The 18,471-nt window shown below is 28.9% G+C and overlaps 5 protein-coding genes across 7 annotated transcripts in view; 2 read left to right on the top strand and 3 right to left on the bottom strand.

Moving 5' to 3' along the window:
* Positions 1–335: 335 nt before the first annotated feature.
* On the bottom strand, positions 336–2,366 carry LOC119602343 (helix-loop-helix protein 1). The gene is made up of 2 exons (XM_037953809.1): positions 2,263–2,366; positions 336–1,410 (listed from the first exon to the last, which is right to left on the bottom strand). Exon 2 carries the CDS (start codon positions 1,384–1,386, stop codon positions 892–894), a length of 495 nt encoding a protein of 164 aa, XP_037809737.1. The 5' UTR covers positions 1,387–1,410; positions 2,263–2,366; the 3' UTR covers positions 336–891.
* A 383-nt stretch (positions 2,367–2,749) lies between these two features.
* LOC119602137 (39S ribosomal protein L30, mitochondrial) lies at positions 2,750–3,572 on the top strand. The gene is made up of 2 exons (XM_037953499.1): positions 2,750–3,008; positions 3,074–3,572. The coding sequence occupies exons 1-2, from the start codon at positions 2,878–2,880 to the stop codon at positions 3,486–3,488; spliced, it is 546 nt and encodes a 181-aa protein (XP_037809427.1). The 5' UTR covers positions 2,750–2,877; the 3' UTR covers positions 3,489–3,572.
* LOC119602126 (torsin-like protein) lies at positions 3,501–4,759 on the bottom strand. The gene is made up of 2 exons (XM_037953488.1): positions 3,768–4,759; positions 3,501–3,704 (listed from the first exon to the last, which is right to left on the bottom strand). The coding sequence occupies exons 1-2, from the start codon at positions 4,682–4,684 to the stop codon at positions 3,596–3,598; spliced, it is 1,026 nt and encodes a 341-aa protein (XP_037809416.1). The 5' UTR covers positions 4,685–4,759; the 3' UTR covers positions 3,501–3,595.
* A 1,012-nt stretch (positions 4,760–5,771) lies between these two features.
* On the bottom strand, positions 5,772–8,744 carry LOC119601546 (histone-lysine N-methyltransferase SMYD3). 3 transcript variants are annotated; one of them, XM_037952554.1, is made up of 8 exons: positions 8,571–8,744; positions 8,240–8,503; positions 7,936–8,177; positions 7,744–7,874; positions 6,747–6,923; positions 6,401–6,686; positions 6,176–6,338; positions 5,801–6,116 (listed from the first exon to the last, which is right to left on the bottom strand). In XM_037952554.1, the coding sequence occupies exons 2-8, from the start codon at positions 8,452–8,454 to the stop codon at positions 5,906–5,908; spliced, it is 1,425 nt and encodes a 474-aa protein (XP_037808482.1). In that variant the 5' UTR covers positions 8,455–8,503; positions 8,571–8,744; the 3' UTR covers positions 5,801–5,905. The 3 variants fall into 3 exon arrangements, with proteins under 3 accessions (XP_037808475.1, XP_037808482.1, XP_037808491.1); XM_037952563.1 differs by having other exon boundaries at positions 8,240–8,440; positions 8,546–8,743; XM_037952547.1 differs by lacking the exon at positions 8,571–8,744 and having other exon boundaries at positions 5,772–6,116; positions 8,240–8,532.
* Positions 8,745–9,243: 499 nt separating this feature from the next.
* Positions 9,244–18,471, top strand: part of LOC119601541 — an 89,242-nt gene continuing 80,014 nt past the window's right edge. Inside the window, exon 1 of the mRNA XM_037952534.1 lies at positions 9,244–10,650. The gene's annotated coding sequence lies outside the window, so the exon portion shown is untranslated. The remainder of the gene's footprint in view (positions 10,651–18,471) is intronic.

An 18,471-nucleotide genomic window follows, 5' to 3' on the forward strand; every position in this document is an offset into this window, starting at 1 on the left:
CAGACATTTTAAAAACTTTTAAAGGAATTTCTGTTAAATGTTGCCCAAGGTTACCAGTTAATAAAACCGATTTGTGTTTATTGGAATTCTGGAAACAAATAGCTACAAACAAACTAAAATTACCTTGGTTATAAGAATTCGAAATATTTAAATATTAAATTGAAATATTAGACTACTTAATACCCTGTATTAGTGGGAGTTTACAAAGATATTTGTCTACTGGTAATGCGCATGTTTTAAACAGCATCCATTATTTAGATAGACCACAGGACACATGTGTTAAATAATCTTACTTAAACAATTTTGTTATAAGAAAGCTAAAAGCCAACTGAGACCCTTTAGATAAAGGAAACACAATTTTTAAATTTAGATTTTTACTTTAATTTTTTGTTTTATTAATATTAAATTTATTATACACATATCACATAGAGTTAAAATAATAATATGTTTATTATGTTTTATTTAAATGCTTAAAATTTAACTTATTTAATAATTTGACTGCTCTTTGCATAAAAACAAAAGTATTTTTTGGCTTAATTAGGATAATATAATTATTTTATAAATGTGGGTTTTGAGAAAAATTATATTCCGGTTCTCGCCAGTATTTCAGGTTTTTCAGTAAATCGTTCCCGCACTCAAAATTTCAAAATATATATTTTTTTCTCTGATAAGTTCTAACTATTTCTGTCTGAAACCAGGACAACTAAAAAGTACGGAATCATATCTAATAAAACGATAATGATAGTATTTTTGAATTGATGTGGTTAGTTATGTTGAAATCCTAAGTTCTCAGACTTTAAACGGATAAAGTAAAACCTTTGGAAATTGTTTCATTTTGATAAAACTTCAATTTGCAACATTTGAATTTATCTTCGATCTCAAGCGAACTTTTTATGGAGTTTCTAAAACATGATTCAAATAAGCAATATAACATATAGCCAATTTCAAAATTTCTATTTTGGACAATTTCTTGTCAGGCGGCAAAGTTGGTAATAACTTACGTAGTTCCGCGAAAGAAACATTAAAAGCTTCTACGCGTATACGTTCTCTAGTAGCATGAGCAGTACGATACTTTAAAGTAGCACGTCTACGGCGACGTCTTTCTTCTCGAGACAAACCCACTAATTCGGCTGGATCTAAATGTGTAATGGGCGTGGTACGTCGCCTAGGAGCTGGCGTAGGTGGTGGAGCAGGTCTACTGCTGCTGCTCGATTGAGGACTAATAGGCGTTTCGCAATCCATACGAGCCTGATATCTTTTATCAAAATCAAAATCGGCATAATCTTCATTCTCGACATTATTATTTAAATTATTCAAATCTTGCAAATAGTAACGGCCCAAGGCTATATTTTGCGACGGCACCATATGCGTCATGTCGTACACCATGTCTTGGCAGTATTGTTGTGGTTTCTGAAAGGAAAAATAGAAAAGGGTGTTAAAAATTTAGCTAAAAATTGTTTACTTTAGTAGGCTTTTGTTTTCGTATTTATTTTAATTCTGTAACCCCTTAAACGCCCACTTAATTTGTGTTTAAATCTTATGTGGGAATTTTCATTTCTATAAAGAAATTTTGCTTTTTGTTTTTCCAACATATGCCAATGGCATAAAAATGTATTATTTGTATGTTTATTGTTATTATTTATACACTTAAGGGGTTATTTACTGTTCGAATTATATTTATTGTATTGTAATGTTTGTGTAAATATTATTACAACCCTTTATTTATTGGGATTTCAGTTGTGCACTTTAACACCTTGTCGTAGATATGAACAGAAAGTAAAAACCATAATTTGTGAAAATCACGTTTTTCAATTTGCAATAAAAATTTTATATTTAATTTGATTTGATTTCTCCCAAAATTTTGACATCTGTGGCAAATTTTTGAGTATAAAAATATTGAAATTTATTGCAACATAAAAAATTTCGTTATCAATATCCAAATAGAAAAATTCTAAATGGATTCGATCCGAATTGATGCTAGAAAATAATTAATAAATCACTTATTTAAATAATACGATATTCACCATAAAGGATTAACTGGATGAAAATTATTAAAATCGGTTAAAAACTTTTGAATAAGAAAATATTACTATACTATATTACATTTAATTGAGTTATTGCAATTAATTAAAATTTAAAAAAATTTTCTGTATTTTTTAAAATGTATTTTTATTATTCAATAAATATTATATTAAATCGCATATCCGCGAATGACACTAATTTTTCATGTTAATAATCCTTAAAAACAAATAAATATCTCACCTTTTTCAATTATTCCTGCTAATAATATTCCTTAAAAATAGTTTTTATTAAAATTAAAGTTAATTTGAAAATAATTCTGAGATATGCACTTCACAAGTTCTAATAAGAAACTGTTATCTTCCAACTATGCAACAGCATCCTTTTATACACAACTAATAGGAAGGAATCACCATCCTGGGGATGATTTCTATGTAAAAAAAAATAACCAATAGCGTGAAAGATAAAAAATCTATTTGTACAGAGGAAAAAATGGCGGCAAAACTCCTCCCATTTACTACATATTAATAACTTGTGATATATATTGGTAATTGAAATGTTATTATATAAAATTCTTAATTTAATTCTTATTTATTTATTTATTTTGATTATGTTTAATATAAAAAAATCAAAAAAAAAAAAAAATAATAAAAATTTGCTGAAAATAAAATATATACTACCTTTTGAGCAACGCTGTTGTAATTCTATTATGCTTACTAAACATGCCTCTCTCTCTGTGTCTCAAACAGCTGTTTGATTTTTTTTGTTGTTCGCTTTCATAACCTTTTCCTCGTACGAAGGAATTTTGTTAAAAATTAGTTATAGTTTTTAAATTGTAAATTAATATAAATTAAAGTTATGTCTTTTAAAATTTTATTATCCACTGCGGATAATGTGTGGGCACAAACTGTGCGCCACTATGGTAAACATAACAAAAAATATCTTTACAAAGATGGCCAGAGATATGGAAATATTATTTACTATCCCAGGTAAATAAATCCACACATGTATAAATATACTTTACAGATTATAAAATTTATTTTTATCTTTACAGAAATCCCAACCACCAGGATCCACCTGTAGAACCTGCTAAACTTTTCAGAGTACAACGTATTAAGCCCGTTAAAGGCAATCCCTATTGGGAGAAACATTTACTTAAAGAATTTGGTTTGGATGGTAAACAAGGTGATTTTACTGTGGTAAAAAATATTCCCGAAATAAATGCCCGTTTATGGAAAATCAAACATCTTATTAAAGTTACACCCATTTCATTTCCCCATGGAGAGCCCACAGAGAATGACATTAAACACACTGTGGTCAAAGCCAATGGTGAATGTATAGTAACCAAAGAAATTGGTCCAGTAGAGGAGAGGGTACAAGCTTTGGAATCATTTGAAAATGATCCCAAACGTCTGGATACAGATTTGTTGAAGAGAGATTCTCGTCTTAAGTGGCAGAATCCCTGGTAAAAGTGAAACTCGTTTATAACTTGTAAATTTTTCTTTATTAAACTTAGTAAACTATATAAATACAAGAAAAGTAAAAAAAATTAAGTTAAGCAATGATTTTTCTTTTTTCAAGTGGACATAACTTCCACAGCTACCTTTTTATCTAGCTTCTTACAGCCAGAAGTGGCAAATATGCCATTGGTGCGATCATATGTAATAGAATCATTGATTATATTCCTGCAATAAATAAGAGAGCAATTAAGTAAAGTATGTCAACGTTTCTGCTAATTAAAAACTTACTCTATGGCACCCTCTTTAGGAATAGCATTCCAACGCTTATATTCTTGCTCTATACATTTATAGACATGCGATTTCTCTAGAGGTAAAAATGGTATAAAGTGATCTATCACATGGGCCTCTATAAGGCTAGTTTTCTTAAGGCCACCCTCCAGATTGTAGGCAGCCTTTTCTAAAATCTGTTCAAAGTGGCCCAATTTAGTATCTTCTCTTAATATGCCACTCCTTATAAGTTGACCCAACTTGTCCGATATGTAAACGCCGGCAGTGTTTGATAAAAATATAAATATTGCTTGGGTAGTATCTTGACCATCGACAAATGCATTGTAGTCCACCAGGGATGTTAGCGATTCAAAAACACCGGCTGGCATTTTGTCAACCTCATCGAATATGAATAAGGAACGCGGACAAGCCTTAAGGCCTTCACGCACTTCACGATTTATGCGTTCCGTATATAACTTGGCATCCTGGGCTACCGGAAAATCTGAGCGGCCCATATATTTGTGAACAAATTTACTTTCTAAACCTTTTTCATATAGCTTTTTAGCTATTTGATCGGCAACAAAGTTTTTCCCTGTACCAGGGGTACCGTGAAAACTTATCACCAATGGTTTGCGGGAGTTACGTTTACCATTAAAATGTGCTTCCAATGCGGGTATTAGCTGCTTTTGTACTATATGCTGGCCAAATAAAGTATTGGAAAGCTCATCTTTTAGTCCCATAATATCAGCCGGTATACTACGTTCATTACAGCATTCTGCCATACGACAGTAGGTTTGATCTTTAAGAAAATCAAATTTAAAAGCTCCAAGTCCTACTCCTGCTGCTATACCTATCGAGACGGGATCAAACAAGCCGTCAACATGGTGAAGAAGTGTTAAAATCGTTGTTAATAAGAAAAGTTTTAAAATTAAAAACATATTTTAAGAAAACAACTTAGGAATGCAATAAAATTTAGAATTTGCACAAAAGTGTGCAACAACAACACACGTCATTTTTGCGTAAACATGAGATATAACAACTCTGTATTTGTAGAAATAATAAACAGTGAAACAGTAATGCCAACCTTTCAAAACGATGGCGGATTTGTTAAAAAATTACCGTTAAAATTAATCAGCTTAACAAATTACCGCAAAGTAACAATTTGTAATAAGTTTAGAAAATTACTTACATTCTAGATTCAAAAAATATTGATAAAGGTAATAAAATTAGTTTGGTTAATTATTAATTAGGACTATTTCAATGGTTTGCTTAACTTTAACGGCTTTATATAAAGAGTAGTTAGCAATACTGTTAGTGAAAGGAATAAAATATTGAGAGCTGGCAATGCTGTAGAGCTGTCAGTTTGTTATTCCTTATCAATTAAAATGGCGTGGTTGTTAAAAAATCCCGTTATATTTTATTTTCTACAAGGTGGTGATCAGTGCTAAAGAAATGTTAACATTTGAAATGAAAATTTAATATTTAAAGTGAAAAATGATACAAAAGTTTAATAATTATGAAAAAAGTAAACTGTGGCGATAGAAAAATGTGATAATTATGAAAAAAGTAAACTGCTGCAGATTTCCTTCAAGCTGTATTATATGTAAGTCATAAATATTTAAGATATAAAAAGTAAAATTGTGATAAGATGGATTCTTTTAAAATTTTGTTTAAACCTGGATGATTTCTACAATAAATTAAGTAGGTTTTGTAGTTGGTTCACATTCTAGACATGACTTTGTTATCCACAGCTTTTTTAACCGCCCCTTAAGTTTTTGCTATATAGCCGGCTTTATTACGTAAGCAAGGAGTGGGTTTATTGGTGTACATTAGCTTCACTGGAAAAGTCCAAAGAGTCAAATCAAAGTAAAATTCTAGTGGAATCCTTTCGCTTGAATTGTGTTATTTAATGTTAGTGTTGTTCTCTTATTCTTGTCGGGAAACCTATTACTCATAAAGAAGTGTTAAATTTGACCTACTTACCAAAATGTTATAGTAAGCAGAAGTAAATGGCTTCAACAATTGTTCCATACTCGAATTTTCTTAATTATTTCAAACTTTTATTTCATGAATTAAATTCTAACATGTAAATAGTGTAAACATAAAACTATAACTAATACTTAGCAACTATAAATTAATATTAACATTATTAATGTTATCTAATCCGAACTTTCAGCCATGGCTTGCAACATCAGCGGTTTCAATTGTGTTTGTATTAACGAATGATCACGACCATGTGTTACTTCTAGAATTTTGCGAGCTTCCGCAAAATTTTCCAATGCTTCTTTAAGCCATGACTCATGTAATTGGATTTTTGCCAATTTTAGATAAAGTAAACCCAATAAAGGATTCCAACTGCCATAATATTTGCTATAAATATAGATTAAAAATTTTATATTTTGAAATAATTTGTAAAGTAGATTACTTACCGAAAACCCGGCAGCAACTTTTTGCCATATTCCAAAGCTTCGGGCCATTTGCCCACATCTATAGCCGCCTCAAAGGCAGCATCCAAGGTTTTTATATGCCATACATTTAAAGGATGAAGAACTTCTTGCTGCTTTTTCATTAACACCTTGCAAACATCCAAGTCTAAAGTTAAATATAAATGATTTAACAAATGCATAATTTAAAAGTTAAAAAACTAAACTTACAAGCCACATCTTTCATACTTTCTAGCTCCTGCTTAGTTAAAGTCATAACTTCCTTGAAAGTATTGCGGTGTCTAGGTATTATACCCGTACCACATTCTGTACAGTTATTTAAGTTTATATCTACGGCAGCATTACATTTCTTATTAATACAACAAGCCGATTCCATTTCCACAGCTTCTTGATCATTTATACATTTACTGCAAATGCACAAGAAATAATAATTATCCTTCAAATCTCTACGCCTATGCTCGGGGGTATTTAGCAAATCAATATAGCTAATGAAAATCTAAAAATATCAAAAATAAATTTGATTTGTGTCACAATATAAAACTAAAAATAAATATACTTTTGACCAATCCAAACATTCCATTTCTTCGGTAGCATGTATATGCAATGTAGTACCTTCAAATGTGGCCACTGCATTTGGTTTGCAGCTGTGATCGGTTACCGAAACACCCAAAAAGATGGCGGTGGCAATTGAATTCATTTCAGCATCGAGTATGTTGAAACCATTTGTTACCAGCTAAATACAAAATTACAAAACAATACAAATTTAATTAAACTAACAAGATATTAGGAAAAACTACATTGTGAAAACAAGTTGTAATTAGCGCCGCATCACTATGCTAAGTGTCAGCAAGGGGCTTGGTCTTTAACCAATCTATTTTCAAACATACATGTATAAAAATAAACAAAACGAAAGTGAAATCGAAAATTCTGTCTATATTTTTTGAGGAAAAAATAATATTGGCCAATTGCCAAATTTGTATAAAAAACACAAACAGAATGCGTAATACACTTGTAGTATTTTGTGTATTATTAATAAAATTAATAGCATTAATATTATTCTAGAAGGCGATCAATATGATCGTTTATGATAGATTTTCATTCACCCTTTCTGTATGAAAAGTTTGAGATATACATATAGTTCTACTTTTTAGTAATAGCAAAAACTGATTACAAATTATTTAAGCTTGTATGGAATTACAATTCTCATTTTTAAGAAAAAAATAATTGTATTGTTAGGCTTCCAAAGGAAACTCTATTTTCATAAAATATAGGAATATCAAAATCTTAATTGATGAGAAATGGAGCAGAAAATGCGGCAAAATATGCTAGAAAAAAGTTTGTACAGAAATCTTGCAACTTTCATCCCATGCTTTCTAATACTAACGTAGAATTAGTATTTTGGAGTTAAAAGCTTTTTCCTTAATCCCTCTAAAGTAAGTTTACTTTCTGATCAAATAGTCTAACATACTTCTCCCAAATTGTAGGGTATATGTACCTTTTTAGCTTATAGACAACAAACAAAGGAATATTCTAGATGCGACTTAAATAATTACCCGTCCATAAATGGTCAATAACTCCATTTGATTTGGCACAATAACACTGTCCTGCATCATTTCACACAATATAGCATACAAAGATTCCAAGTGTTCCATACGTTTTGGATCATTTTTGATTTCTTGATAATCTACAGAAAGACATGTTCTTCATTTAATTATTTTTTAAGAAATAAAAAAACATAAACTTACGCGACATTAAATCTCTAAATTTCCTGAAGCAAGTTTCTGTATAATAACCTTTCTCCAAGTCACCACCATTATTTAATTTTATTATCAACTTGCACAACATACGGGCTGCATCTGGTACGGTACGGGGATAAATGCGTTTAAGGAATGGACATTCGATTTTATGTAAAGGCCAGGCCTCCATTTGGCAGGCACGATTGCAATAGTAAACATAATGGCAGTTGGAACATTTCAAAACTTTGGTACTAATTTTAAACAAAAATTTGTTAATCATTTTTTAAATGTTATTTTTTATTGTAAAACTAACCTGCTTAAACAGTTGTCACATCTTTCTTTGCGATATTTTGATTTCAACACAAAAGCAAAAGGTTTTTCCGTCAAAATGCGATCACCGCGTTTAATAGTTTTATTCGTTTGCGTTTTCATTTTTACTACATCCTTACGAAAGTCCTTGGTTGGTTTAAAATTTAAAGACTCGTAGGATTGTATTAAAGATTTGGAAAATATTCTATGAGAAGGCATTTAGTAGTGATGTTATGTATTTGGTCTTGCACAAAAAGCACTTGTTTTCCTGGCAACAAATCAAATCAAACTAGCATTCTATCATATTTACCTGTGATGAAGTGATGCGCACGTACCTCATAAAACACTTGGCGCTGTCATTCTCTCGTACTTTTTTATGCTAATGTGCTAAATTTATAAATAACAAATGAAATGTGTTGTTTTTTTTCTGCAAATAAATATACACAAAAATTGTATTTATAGCAAAATGTAAACAAAACAAATGTACGGCAAAAGGTAGTAACAGCTGTTTTGGCTATTTGCAAGCAGATGTCAAAAAGGGAAAAACGAAAACAAGAGAAATGACACTTTTAACAGAGATGCCATATGAATATTACAAAAACAAATTAATTTCTTGAAAGTAATTTAAATTAAATTTTACTAAAATATAACTAATTATAATGATTACGTTAATGGTTTAATATCTTCTCCATATTTAAGACATTATTTGTTTTAACATTTAAAAAGTTGTGTTTTTTATTTACTTTGTTATTTCTGATATATTCAAAAGCTAAATGTTATGAAATCATTATTAATATTAAGTATACGTCTTTGTAGACTGGAATTTTTTTATAGACCGTTATTTAACAAAATTTGCTCTTTTATTTTCTTTTAATTTCAACTGTTTCTTGACAAGTCTACATTTTGCTCCATTTTCTCGTATCTGTATTTTTAAACACATACAAGCCGACTCTATGCTGTTAACATGCTTGGCAGTTAAAGCATCATTTACTTAGTCGTATACTTTCATTCAACTTTGCTGGACCAACAAACGAACGGAAACTGAGTGTATGTGTCAAGAAAAAAAGTCATTAATTGCAATTTTATATGCTCCATTACTATAACAAGTCACTTGTAATGGATTAAACCATCCAAAGGATTAATAAAAAGAAAATACTACCAATTTGTTGGTAGACACATATTTTTTTGTTTTTATTAGTAATAAATTCATTTAAAATCGATTGATTGTTTATTTAGTTTGTTGGTAAAGAAAACGGTTAATCAAAAGAATCATGCTGTATCGGTATTTCGAGCAAGAATTCTGTATAGGAATTCATGTGTGTCTGTGCGTATTTTCGTAAAGGAAATGTGAGTGAGTGGCTTTTGTGTGACACCACCCCAAAGGAAAAACCAGATACAAACAAAATTGATTTCAATTATGAGACAAACGAGAATTTAAACAAATTAGTACTATACAAAGAAAACAAATTATTTTTTAAATAATAAAGCAAATAATGAAATAAAAAAATGCTGCAAACTAATTTTAAATAAATAATTAAAAAGAAAGAAAATTTGTCTGTTCAAATCTTTTACAAATAATTAAGAATATTTTACGCTTTAAAGCTCTGCCTCAAATCACAGAGTGTTAAAAAAACAAAAGAAAAAAAGGACTTTTCTTTTCGTTCGTGGCATGAATAGACAAAAATGTTGTGAGTTTGTGTAAATTTTTTACTTGTAAAAGTCAATAGAATGTTATATGCTTGTAAGTGTAAGTGAGAATTTTAACAGAGAGAACAGGAAAAAAAATATATATTTTAACAAAAACAACAACAGCATCACCATAAATCAACAACATAAGTAAAAGAAGAGGCTAAATAAGCAAAAGAATAAAATAAAAATAACAACATTTAAATAAATTATAACACAAAAACAAATTGTAGAGAGAAATAAAACAACAAAAGTTAATTATGTATTTTTTTGTGGGATGGTTTTACGGACTGTTTGTTATCACCGCATACCATTTACTGTTATCATAGCTGTCATTGCTTCCCAAACCAAAATCCTTTAATAAATTCATTTAACTTACGCACAGGTAGAGTGTATAAGCCATAGTTAAAGTAGACTGATAACGACACCAACAACATCACTACTAACTAGAATAAATACAAAATATAGCAACAACTATTTAAGCAAAACAAAAAGTTTAAGATAAAACCCGAAAACAAATATAAAAAGAGTGAAAGAAAACAGAAAATAAAATATGTATGTGTAAAAATTGTGTTCGTTTATAATTCCACATCTTCAGCATTCATTCGTATTACTCGCATAATATAAATGTTGTTGGCACTGCCTTTGCTGCTGCCACTGCTGTCACTGCTGCTGCTACTTTTGTTTTCGTAGATTTTGCGATTTGTGTCACCGCCATTCATTTTGTAGGTAAGTACTACTTGTACAATCAGTATAAGTTTTGTTTTTTAATTTATTTTAAGTTTTATTTATTTTGCTGTTGTTCTTGGTTTTCTTGGATTTTATGCAGTGAGAGTGTGTGTGTGTGTGAAGATTTATTAGATCCCTTACACACCCACCTTATTTAATTGAGGTTTCGTTTTTCTTAATTATCCTTTATTTTAGAGTCTTATAGTTTGGCTTTAAAGACTAGAGTTTGTTGTTTTTATTTCTTTCAATTTATAAATATTTTTTTTTTGATATTTATGTTTTATGAACAGTGTTGTTGTATTAGTTAATTTTAACATTTATCATCGTGGTGTAGAGTGCATTTAATGACTTTGGTTTCAAATGAAATATTTTTCATAATAATTTATCTTTAAATAAAGTTTTAATTGAGTTCTGCCAGAAAAAGTAGTTAATTATAGAGAAAAGGAAAACCAGAGAACAAATCTAGTACAGTTTAATAGAGATTTGTTTGCTTTTGTTAAAATTTTGCAAAGTTGGAAAAACATGTTTTGGCATTTCAATTAAAGTTTTGAAAAATATTTAATAGTTAAATGTTTATTTGAAATTAAAGAGATTAGTTACATTTTTTAAATATACATTTTCATAAAATTTTTAATGAAAACTTTCGTTCTTATCTAAGACGCATAGTATAATAGATTTTAAACCTTTCTAAATCCAAGGGTCTTGAATTGGACATGAAAATTTGCAGTACTTTGGTAGGAGTGATAACTTGTCACTGATCGATTTAAACCTTAACGTAATTATTAAAGATATTTAATCTTTATTACACCAAATAAAGCTTCAAGTTTTAATGCCTTTATAACAGGATTTTCCTTTAACTTCAATACTAAAGCAAAACACAAAAATTTCCGGTTATAACACTTTCCTTTGTATAAGTTATGACTGTAAGAAAAAAAATCCATTTCAACCGAAAAATTCGAATCTGACTATAAAGATTTTTTTTTTCAAAATTGTGTCATTCAACTATGTCTGCATTGAATAAAATTCCTTATTATTCATTAAAATTTCTAATTAGTTCTGCCAAATTCTTTAAAATTATGTTTATTTCGTGTCTTGAATGAAATAAATTTTCACTTAGTCTGCTTTAAAATAGTAATGTTAATTCCCACTATGCATAATTACGACTGTTCAGCAAGTAACTTTTGCATTAGTAACACTTGGCGTATGATGAATACGACTTCGTATAAAAAATATAATTATTAAGTATACGTGGTGTAGTACGAGTGGTATGAACTAAAAACTTGCTTTTAAGCATAATTGCAGCTATTTATATAAATTTACATAAAAACTAATGAGAACGAGAAAATATTTTGACTAGGTGTTATTATTCATAAGAAAAATAGACAATTAACATGTATTTAACACTTCTTTTACTCTGAAATTATGAAATAAAGTCAAACTAAAACTACAACCATATAATATGAAACTAATAGTTTTATAATATTAAAATTTTTGCATGTATATTCTGTACGTTTTTTATGGAAAATCTTAGAATACGCAATATAAAAATGTGGTTGTTTTTTTTTTCTCAGAAAAGATAAGTTTTTCCTTCTCTTTATAAATGGTCACATTGTGTGTTGAAAGAATTAGTTTGCTTTCAATTCTTTCTATATGTTCAATTTCTTCTGCTTACCTTATTTCTAAGAAAATTTTTATATTTTATTTAAAATTCTCTTAACTGGAAGAATTATTATGTGTGTACAATATAATAATATTATAAGTGGAACCTAAACACATGTACATATTAGGAGGGTTGTTGAAAAAGTTGTCGATGCTTTGAAAGGTTGATTATATTGGTATAAAACTGAATTTATATTTGACTCAATTATCTTTTTCCTCTTTTTTCCTTCTCAGTTTGTTAATACACATTGTTGTAAAGCTTTATTTTTTGAGTTATTTTTAAGATCATATTGATAATATGGTAGATCAACATATAAGATTTTTCTTTAACCTTGCCACTTGTGTCTTTACTTTAATGTTTTTGCACAGGGACATGAAGCCTTTTTCGCTGCTATGACTTCAGTTGTCATTTGATAATAGTGGTTTTGATATTATCTTTAGCTTTACTTTAGCCAAGCTAAAGGGGATTGCATATTGAAGTTTGGATTTAATCGTAAATAAAATATATTAATAATTTATTTGATGTATAACGTTGTTAAGTTAACTCAATAATGTCATTTATCTTTTCTCTCATCTCCCTACAATTGAAGCCCTTCTATTGTACATACATATGAACACATATTTGATTGATAGAAAAGCTAAACATGTTTATGTATGTTGTGTTCATGTAGGATATTTATTTAAAATTTATAAAGTACTTTTAAATTAAATTTGATAAGACCGAAAAATTAAAAAAATACACACATACATGCATTCTATACATGTGTACCAGTAAAATGTAGAAAAATTGCCTCCGGTTATGAGAGTAATCAATTTTACAAGAGAACCTAACACAAAAAAAAAAAAAAAACTGTATCCATTAACATTCTCAATATCCGTTATACTATATTTAAACTTTTTCATAGTATATAGTCCCAGGCATTTATTAACAAAATCCTGTAACTCATATAAAACTTACATACACATGTATACATACATAATATAATAATTTTCAAATTATTTATTTTTCCTAAATTTTGTTCGGTTTAACAAGATTCTGACTAACTAACTAGCTAGCTAACAAACCGAAGAGAAAGTCAATGGCTGTCAGTGGGGGGAAAGGGAAGTGTAGGTAACTTAATTGCATTGAAAACTACAAAATCTCACAAGTTTCTTAAACAAATATATTGCAGACTTTATGACTTTTTTATTCCAAATACATACACATACATATGTATGTATGCACAAAAACTCACACATGCATATTTATGTATGCATTCATACATACATACATATATTCACACAATTTTGGCAAATTCAATTCTTAACACATACTTCCTGCTTTCAATTGCATATTTGCCACAAAACGTTGTAAATTAAACTTTTGACATTTGATGTTCCACTTTACTCGCACATATAGTATTGTCTATGCGAGTGTGTGAATATGTGTTTGTGTATGTTGGGCATATAACCGCATTACTTTTATGTGGCAGAATTCTCCTCTTCCCTTGTCTATTTTCAGTTTATTTCCAAAAACATACATGAATTAGACCTTATCCATTTCATATGTATATGAACACACACAGCAATATTCGCACATCTGTACGTATGTATGAGTATAAATTTAGCCTACTTTTAGGCTCCCCTTTCTAACCTCACCATGTTAGAAATCAGTTGGTGTTCAATGTAAAACTGATGGCGCTCAAAGGAATTGAAATATTGCCTGTATCTTTTTTTATGCGATTTTTTTGGTGAAATGTTTACGAGTGTTTGTGAGTGTGTGTAGTTGAGCACGAAAATAAACTTTTCCCTATAAAATATATATGAAATAAAATTAAATGCAAATTACAAAAAAACTGGCAGAAAGAAAAACGTCAAAATATAGACATACAACCAAAATTTATGGCATAAAACCTGTTTAGTCATATGACTAGGATTATCTGTCAACAGACGTGTAGCTGAAAAACACACACAGACACTCGCACACTTTCAAAAAATAACAACAAAAATAGCTTTGTTTTATGTTTGTCATTAACGAGGTCAATCAGAAAAAACTCAAGAAGTATTTCAACTAGAAAAAATCCACTAAAGATGAACCCTCGTATTTATAAACCATCAACAATACCTAAAACAAATTATGAAAATACATAACAAATTGCGACTTTACTTAAAACTTAAAAAAGTTATTAAAAGACTTCTCAGTTTGCCCTCGTACTATGTGTGTGTGTGTATGTTCTTCATTGTTATGTGCAGGCAGCATTAATAGTGATTGCTTGATGATATTAGGTTGTATTTGTACGTTACAGTCATGGTTTTGGAGCTCATGTATGATTGAAATTAGAAAAAAACAGATTGAAAATAATACAAAAACGAAGCAAGACCAACAACATAACAAACAAACACATAGACAACACACAAAAAAACTGCTAAACTAAGCTGAGCGAGTGTAGGCTGGATAACAAACATGTAACAATAACTTTGGCAATAAAAACAACCTTTTTCGAATATTTGAAAATTTTCAAATTTGAATTTTAAACAGTTTTCACAGTGAAAGCCTTGTTACAAACATAAAAGCAACCATAACAAAATTACCTTTTTTACAAACAATAAAAAAACCAAAATCATAGGAAACCCATCTAAAAATCGTCATCATTTCCTAAAGGACAAATAGAAAACAAGCAAAAAACGAAAGAGACCGTCCGACCTAAGACTAAGTTTGGAAAGTTGACATTCACACTACCATAGTCATACGTAAACATTGTTAGAAGTGTAGCTAGTGTAAACGTGTGTATTCATATACATAAGTATGTTTTATCGTTTGGTTTTACATTTATTGCTATTTTAGCATTTTAAACCCTCACAAATGATTATATTGTATGTAGTATATGTGTGTATGTATACATGTTAATGTAGTTAGTTATGTATGTGTTAGTTTCAACTCCTAATTTTAACCTCAAATGTGTACGTGTAAGAATCAAAATGTTTATGGTACTTTAAGTAAATCTTATGGGACATCATTTACTAGTTGGTTTTAATGGTATAAAAAGAGTTCAGACTTTGGGGTTTTTGCTTTGCTTTGTTTTTTTTTTGTTCATATTTCTATTATACACATACACTTAGGCTTAAGCCTTAAGGTCCTGCAGTAGTGCTAAATGTAATAAATTTTTATTTTCCTTCCTATATTAAGCTGGCAAATGGGAAGTTTCTTTTTTTCTGTTCATTTTTCCACTCTGAAATCTTGTTATGTTGTCCATATACACGTATTCAAACATATGAGTAGTAGTAGTAATAGTCCATGGCTGGCTGGTTGGTTGGCTACCTTTTCAATGTTTCTCCTGTCAATGGAGCTAATTTAATAGCAGCTCATTATGAAGATATCAACACAAAACCTCAGCTGGATTGGAAGTTGTTTGGCAGTAACGAAGAAAGGAACAATATATAGTATTGAGCTAAAGCAAATAGCACAGGAGGTAATATGTATTGTATTCAATGAGCTCGTTAAGATGTAAATTTATGCGTGTGCCTGACGTTGAAAGTTTTGTCAATAAAATTAAAATTTATTAATTTTTTAACAATATCGTAAATCTTAATGCTTATAAACTTTGTTACCTATCAGTCAACGATAATCAAGCAATTTTTATGTTAGATTTTTATTAGCTTTTTCATCTAACAGTTTGATTTTTAAATAGGTTCGTATTCACAAATGTGTTTTTGGGTTTCAAACTAATTTTGAATTTCTATAATTTGATGGGAAAATATCAAAATAAAAAAGTAAATCTATATTATTATTAGCTGATTTAGCTTTATTACAGGTCACATTTATGTTTTTGTTGGTTATACAATAAAAAATTCGTTTGAGTGTTAATTTGTTGATAACACAAAGGTATGAAATTTTTATTTTGTTATTGCTTAAAAGGTTCAAATTGAAAATGAAAAGCAATTTATTAAAAAAAGAGTAATAACATGACTAAAAGTTCTATAATTTGTGTAAATAATGAAATGGAAAATATTAAAAAAAGTTTAGGACCGAAACTATTTTAAAGGTGACATATTTTATGATTTCCAATCATATAAATTGAATGTTTTTTCATTGGCTGGGTCCCTTTTGAATTTATTGTATTCTCTTAAACTTGCGGTATGTACTCTCAAAGGTATTGCAAATATATTAAATGTTATATTTAAGAATTGATTTGAAGTGAGAAAAACAAGTATTTTTATTCTCTCTAATTTTAGAAAATTACGAGTCGTATGAGTAATTTTTGTTGTTGTATAACTCATACACTAACTTTTCATATATCTCACATTGTTAGAAAATTCTTAAAAAATTAACTTAAGATTTCTTAAAAAAATTTGTGCACACTTTCTATTTGCAACAAAACAATTTCAACACGTGCTATCAAATGTATCCCTGAAAAGCTTTTAAGGACTACATTTGTGATTTAAAATTGTACATAAAATGATATTATAATTTTATATCAACGCAACAACGTTAAGCAGTGAGCTATTTTTAAATACTTTTGCAATTTTTATGAATTTATAAAAATGTTAAAATTTTCAATAACTCATCATGTCACGTCATGTTATATAACAGAATTATGTTTATGTATTCCTTTTTCTTTTAATTCCGTCTTGAGGAACAAACAGCTGGTTAATTAATGCAAATAAAACGTTTCTACTAAAAATTTAAATACATTTTTCTTTCCAACACTTAATCATGAGAAAAAGGTTTTTATTTTATTATTTTTTTTTGTAGGTTTTCTATAATTTTTTCCCAGAACATCTAATAAAAAACAGTTCTTTGTTTATTCTTTTTGGCAACAAATGTTGTATTTTTAAAAATTTGTGTGTCTTAAACTTAATTAAATTCTTCTCAGCATTAAGTATACTTTTTTTAACTTCTTGTCTTTATACTCGCATTTAATTAAATCATTTTATTTAATATTCAGCTGTTTGACAAAATTGTGACATGACTAAATGCTGTTGGCCAGAAAGACTGACAATAATTGTTAGAAGGTTAGTGTTGTTAGATAGTGGCTGTGCACTTGACATTGTCAAGAATAATTATAGCCAACCTTGAAGTAAGTGCTCTAACGAAAAATAACAACAATAAAATGTTGCCATAAATTTAGAAAATGTATAAAGTAATTGTGTCTGTGTGGGGGTATATTTTTAATTTTTAATGCATAAATCTTTCTTGGAAAATTTCCTAAAAGGAAATTAATATTTTTAAAGTAAAACCTTGTAGTTAATTTAACACAAATATATTTTGTCGTGATGTTCCATTAAGTTTCCTTAGGTTTAATTAACACTCTGTCGAAAATTAATTTTACCCTAAAAGTCTGCAACACAAAGTTCTAGTTAATGCCACTTAATATGACATTATCTCTAATTGATTAACCCATACATACTTAATCACAAAGCAACTTATGAATTAATTAACATCTTTTGTCTTTGGTCAAAATAATTCCATATTTTCACAATATTTAGTATTGGTTGCTTAGATATACAAACGTATTTACAGTGTAATAAAAAATTGTTCTAAGTAAATTTTAGTTCACAGATATCAAAAAGTTACTAATCGTAAAATCCATGTAAATCTACTCTTATCTAATCTAAAAAAGTATTTAAAAGAAAAAATTGCTCTGTAATTACTGACAACAAACCATTTAGTTTTCCTTAGAAAGTTTTATTCAACACTGTACCAACTGTTAAATGAGAATGTACTATAATATTTGTGCCTATATATATAGATATAAATTTATCTATAGATTACTACAATGTGCATTATAGTAATTGTTTTTTGCTCCATTGAGACCTGCTGCACAGTGCTGCTTCTATTAAACAGCTGCCATCACTATATGAATTTTGTTTTTAGTTTGTTGCTGCTTGCTGTTACGTTTTTTTCTCTTGCTACACTTTCGCTTTTGAGCTGTAATTTAAACTACATAAATGTGTGTATTTAGTGACAGCCTCATAAATAGAAAACATTTATTAGAATGGAATACAATTAGTTTAACTCATTATTATCATCACCAGTAAAACAACATCATCATTATCATCTAATGCCGTTCATTAGAGTATTCATTGGTGAATGGTCACAACAATGTAGTGAAATGAAGGGAGTTGAAAAAATGTTTAATTTAGCATAATATTCAATGATATTGTGCCTATTTTTCATAAATT

Source organism: Lucilia sericata, unplaced genomic scaffold (genome assembly GCF_015586225.1).
Source record: "Lucilia sericata isolate MDLA Ls3-8-SP2 unplaced genomic scaffold, ASM1558622v1 Contig000006F_arrow, whole genome shotgun sequence".
In the NCBI taxonomy this organism is placed as follows: domain Eukaryota; kingdom Metazoa; phylum Arthropoda; class Insecta; order Diptera; family Calliphoridae; genus Lucilia; species Lucilia sericata.